Below are 6206 nucleotides of genomic sequence, written 5' to 3' on the forward strand. Positions count from 1 at the left end.
AATTATAAGAAGATGATTTTACTTTGATTTTTACTTTATGATGTAATTAAAGATTACATCATAGTAAATTTTAAAGTAATCTACTTATGATGTAATTAAATTAAAGATTTTTGAATAATATAATATTCCTAAAAATATTAACAAGAAAATAATCCCTTTTTCGATCACATAATCTATTTAGAATATATATACATATATTAATATATAATAATTACATATAATAATATATATATATATATACATATATTAATATATAATAATTACATATAATAATATATATACATATATTAATAGTTTATATAAAAATATATGGAAGAAAAGAAGGTGATTAATATCAATATCACGACACAATCACTTCCATAGACTTCGTTTCAATTTATTTTGCGAATACTTTTCAGATTGTCTACATCTCGATCCGAACGCTTCATTTGTACTTATAGCATAACGTCATGCAGTTGCATCACGGTTAAATACTTGTAATTGCTTCATGTGGAGTAGAGTCTTTGTGACCAATGCTCTTATTACAGATCGTTGTCTGAAAAAGTTACAGAACAATCGAATCTCGTAGAAGAACACGGCACTTGTTAAAAATGTTATTTATTGGGAATGGCAATGGTAATAAAATATAATATTATCGTCATCGTAATTATAAAATACATTCAATGGTAATAAAAATAGAAGGAGAAGCGCGATCTTCGCGATTGTTTGGTATTCACGAGTGATCGTATCGGAAGTACGTTTTACACGTTTTACTATGTACACGAGGAATATATTAAAAATCCTCTCTGGAATTTAGTTCGCACTCAAAGTCGAGTCTCGACCATGGAAAATTTCGCAAACCTCGGTTTTACATCGATTTTAGGAACTCTTGTTTTTATTTGTGTTCGTCCATGTTTCGCTTTGTTCATCGATTCGAGACTTGCACAAACCTATTCCTCACGTCACATAATCGCGAAACAAAAAATTTTCCTCGAGACAATACATTGATATAAAAACAATTCTACACTCTCGAGGATATCATCAGGACACGATGCATTTATCTGTATCTCTCTGCGTTTGATTCGACGTCGAGGATGTTGGTGTACGTTTCCTTGCACATGCCACTGCATCATTGGGCACGTAAGAGATTCTAACACCGCCATATGCTCTTCTTGGAGGTAAAGCATAAGCTGCAGCTTCGTCAGAACTACTTGACGAGCTACAGGTGGAACAGCAGGATTCAATGTCTTCTTCATCGCCATCTATCCTCGATTTTGAGTTTCCAGCAATACCTGGAATAAATCATAGAATTACAATAAATATAATAATCACAAAAAATGTAATAATTATATATTTTAAAAACCTATTCATTAAACCTATCAATATCTTATTGTAAATATAATATATATAATAAAAGAATCAATTCTAACATATTGAGTAAGATAATTATAAATGCTATAATTATATACAGTTTAATGAATTAATTAAACAGTAAAAAAAATCATACTTAATAGATAAAATAATATATAATAAACTTATATCAATTTCAATAGTAACAACATATACAATAAATATGCATAACAATTATATATATTAAAAATAAATATAATATATATAATTCTTGTACTATACAATAGAATAAAAGTTAAAAAACTATCCAAGAATTTTTTTTCAATTGATTTATCAATCTTTTTAAAAATTTCACTATATTACAGCCAAGATAAACATTTTAAAAGATTTAACATTTTTTATCTCAATATAAAATTGATTCTTCTTTAGAATTTTATTGTGTTATGCAAAACAAGCAAATTTACACACCCCAAGCGGATGTGTCAGCTACTTCCTCCGATTGTAGGCTTCTCGATCGGGACACGTTTGTTCTCGATAGCGATGTAAGCGGAGGAGAGGGCGAAGATGATGAATTCCTATCATTATCAGGTGACAGGGGGATACGGGAGGAACCTGCTGCGTGATCGTTCATGTCTAAATCGCCCTGAAACCGCACGCGCCGCGATGTTGGTGTCGGAGGGTCGGTTTGACCGACAATGAGGGTCGTAGGCGACGTCGCCGATTCTAGCACAACCCCGGATATCGTGGTCGCGACAACACCGGTCGATGTAGACGTTGATGCCGATACTGATGCTCCAGATGATGGTCGAGGAGGTGGTGGTAGCTCTGGCATGCTTGACGCGTGGGAAGGAGCGCAATTCTGAATGCATCTTAATGGCTCACGATCTCTCGCTTGCATCAACCTATGAAAAAAAGATTTGTAATGATTAATTTATATGATTGTTTGATTTTGTTTTATAAACAGTATTGCAGTAATTATATTGTAATTATAAATAGATTAATTTGATAAATTAGTTTGTTATGTATAATTTGCATTGTATTTGTGAGAATGATACATGATGATGGTTTGTGTGAGATGCATAATTTAAAGAAACATTTGAAGAAGACAATTTACCATACATTTCAATAGTATAATTTATTAATTGAATTTTAAAAATGTATAAAAAATAATGTCTTTACAAATTGCAGATTATCAGACTTTGTAATTGGCATTTCATTTAAGAGAACATCTGTCATGAAATCCATTATACATTGAATTCAATATATTGAATTTTTTTACTGACATTTAACTATAATTAATTAAAAAAAAATTTAATTTATATAATTTTAACTTTTTTTATATAAAAATTTTCATAATATTCTTGTGATTTCACTAATAAAAATAATCGTTTCTATAATTAAAAATCTTATATTCTATGATTGATATTAATTGATCTTAAATTACTGCTATGCACTATTCTACATAGGAATATATTTTAAAGGAATATATTTAAGAAATTTTAATTTAATTTTAAATCTTTGTTTTAATTAGTCGAAAAAACTAACTTATTGACAAATAATTTACCTTCCCAATTCATTACGATTTTCTTCTGGATGAGAACTACGTTCCTGAAGAAGTCTTTCAAGATTCCTCTCGAGTAATACACGATCAAGACCATTTGATCTGGAACTGCTCGAAGGAAATGTTTCAACCGGAAATTCAGGACTTAAAGTGCTTTGCGTAGGTGTTGTCGCTAGAGAAGCAGATGTCTGATGATGTTTTCTATTCATCCGAGGTGAACTACGTGGTGAACAGAGTGTATGTCTGGATCCAGGTGGTGGTGGAGGTGGCGGTGGGGGTGGTGGACTTGAGGAACCTTCGCTTGGAGGTGGTGGTCTCCGGCCAGTTCTATAAATTGAATAATAATAAAATAAATTCTTGATCAAAATTATTTAAAGATCATTAAAATGAATCTAAACAATGAGTCTTTGCTTTCAATCAGAATAAGATTTTCAATAAAAAGACAGAAAAATTGAAAAGCAGATAATTAAGTGAAACTAATATAATACATATAATAATAATAAACTATATATAAAACATTTTATAATAATAAAAATTCTCAACCAACAATTATAAAATATGATGACTTAATGAAATTAAACTTAATTTAAGCTTTCTAATTGCACTTTTTAAAAAATTCTTCATTCTCAATTATATAAAAGAACAATGGTTACCTAAGGAAGGAAGGTGGTGGTGGTGGTGGTCCAGCAGAAGAGTCACTTGGCGTTGTTGGTAGTTCCCCCTTGCTACAGGCAATACTGCAATAAATGGCACCTCTCCGTGGAAGAAATGGTCGTCCAAGAAGGGATGTGCGACAAGTGGCGCAACAGAAGCAAGCCTCGGTTGCGTGCCAATGTTGACCCTCGTGCGACATTTGGCCTTGATCGACACCAATTGGTTCGCCACAACTGTCGCAATACTCGGCGAAGGAGGCATCAAAACATCGGAGACAGTAAGGTCTGCCTTCTCTCATCACGTACCTTTGACCCCCAAGCTGAAATTATTTAATGAATTATTAAAAAATACGCCTATTATTACATAATAATTAATTATACTTGAGATTACATTTCCTCCAAATTCTTGATTTTGAACAATACATGTATATACATGAAAGTATTTTTAAGTCATTATTAATATTGATGGTCATAATTAAAAATATTTATCCTATTTATAATATTATAAAATTATATTATTATTTAATTATTTAAAATTTTTTAGAATAAATACTAGAGAAAAATAAAATAAAGAAATTATTTAAAACTTTATTTCAAGATAATTTTACTTCATTTTATAATAATTTTAATCAATGCAAAAATTTTGATTTAATTATATAATTATTATTCAATATGCAAAATTGAATAATATACAAAATAAATTGAATCTATCAATATATTATATATAGAGATATATAAATATATAATCATCAATATTAATTAATAAAATATTAAAAATCAGTAATAGAAAAAAATCTATTTATTAAATTACAATTATTCACTTTAATCATCATTCTTTTCATTAATCATTTAAATTCATGAAATAAAAAAAACATGCTTTTATTATCAAATTCCATTCCTCTTATTAATCTATTTCAAAGTCTGCTACATCTTTATGAGTATGCACATTATACTGGATAATCAGAGATCTCCAGAATAGAAAAATGGCAACATACAATTTGGATCATAATTCTAATTCCATTGTTCATTATCGAATCAGATCAACCGATAAGAAGTTTCATGTAATCAACTGTACGACCGTGACATTTATCGACACTTTGATTCAATGAATTATCGTGTCGCATGTCCTGGACGGGTATCAAGGGAATATAAAGGGGGCAGTTCTGAAGCTGACAGTTAAATCGTCCCGCCATTCCATCCCAAATAACTCTTGGAGGATATCTTCTCTGATGTAAATAATTGTTATGGCCTCAAAAAGTGCCAACAAATGGAATTTTTGCCCTCTCTATCATTCAATACTAGACTACTAGATAAGTATATAGTATCTGTTTTTTTTTCAAACTTTTTTATTTAAATATATTTAATAAAATACTTGTGATATAGATATAGATTCTTGTTTCCATTTCAAATGATAAAATTACAGTATATACTAGCATATGATTTAATCTGATAGTGAGAAATTAGTAAAAGTAAGCGTATCTGTTTAAGTCGACAGGGAGTTTTGATTAATCATCACGATAAGTAAGAAGAGTATAATCCCCATTAATCAAAAGTCATAAATTATGAATCCAATTTTTTCTATTTTCTATCTAGTAGTACTTTTTAAGTTCTGAGTTTTGAGTTTCATCGATTTTAATGAGAAACAATTTACTTTTATTATTTATTAAATTATATTTTTAATAGAAATACTAAAGAACGATTTAAAAAATAGAAATGAATTTGAACATCTTGAACATATGTTAACAGTGTTTAACTACCAATATTGAGATGCAGATATTCGTTTTACTTATAAATACAATACATAATTCATGAATTTTATTCGTTTAATATTCATGGACAGTTAGTAACATCATTTTTAATTGTATTTGAAAGGGATGAAACAAAATTAAATAATTGACTTTGAATAAGAACAAGAAATATTCAACAAAACCTAATTGATCTATTCTAATAATTAATATATTCCAATAACTTAATCTAATCTATACTATCATTTTATCTTTTCAATCAGATTAACTACAAAACATGAAGGAAAAAAAAAACATAACTACTCTATTTTTTCTAATAATAATTTTGTTCTCATAAATTTTTTATTAATTTCACTGTAATAATAATACTAGATTTAAAAAATAATCATTGACTGGATATTATACTGTTTCTCTGTAAAGCTCTACATTTGATTTCATAAAATAGCTAACACTTCTGAGAAAATAAACTGATTAAGCAATTGAAAAATCATAGAAAAATATTTATATCTTTATGAACTTTTCAGATTCATGACAATTGATTCATAACTGATTGAAGAATATCCGAAATGGGAAGAAATCCGATCCAAAATCATTCGATTTGATCAATGTTCTATTTGACTTAAAGTTTCTCCTAACACTCCTAATTTCAGGTATATTCAATTTTCATACAATTTTTTACCTGCCGATCGCACTCAAGGCACGCGAAGTGCCTCATATGCCACGCCCTCCCCTCCGCCTCTGTGCATTCGTCGGCAAGTATAATCTCGTCACAAGCACAGCATCTCGGCTTCAACGTTTCCGCATGATGCCTGCCACAGTACAGCTTGCCATCCTTCCAGAAGTATATCAGGTCGACGAGCAGCTGCCTGCATACGCAACAGACGAAGCAGGCCGGATGCCAGAGGGCGGATGGACCGG

The 6206-nt window shown here is 29.9% G+C and overlaps 1 protein-coding gene across 1 annotated transcript in view; it reads right to left on the reverse strand.

Moving 5' to 3' along the window:
- Positions 1 to 355: 355 nt before the first annotated feature.
- LOC102674625 (protein prickle-like) overlaps positions 356 to 6206 on the reverse strand; it is a 14040-nt gene continuing 8189 nt past the window's right edge. Inside the window, exons 4-8 of the mRNA XM_031514635.1 lie at positions 5968 to 6198; positions 3544 to 3863; positions 2894 to 3217; positions 1798 to 2231; positions 356 to 1271 (exon numbers count right to left, since the gene is read on the reverse strand). Of these exons, the coding sequence (XP_031370495.1) occupies positions 1021 to 1271; positions 1798 to 2231; positions 2894 to 3217; positions 3544 to 3863; positions 5968 to 6198 (1560 nt within the window). The 3' untranslated portion in view covers positions 356 to 1020. The remainder of the gene's footprint in view (positions 1272 to 1797; positions 2232 to 2893; positions 3218 to 3543; positions 3864 to 5967; positions 6199 to 6206) is intronic.

The sequence above is a fragment of the Apis dorsata genome, unplaced genomic scaffold (genome assembly GCF_000469605.1).
Source record: "Apis dorsata unplaced genomic scaffold, Apis dorsata 1.3 scaffold_1085, whole genome shotgun sequence".
NCBI classification, from domain to species: Eukaryota; Metazoa; Arthropoda; class Insecta; order Hymenoptera; family Apidae; genus Apis; species Apis dorsata.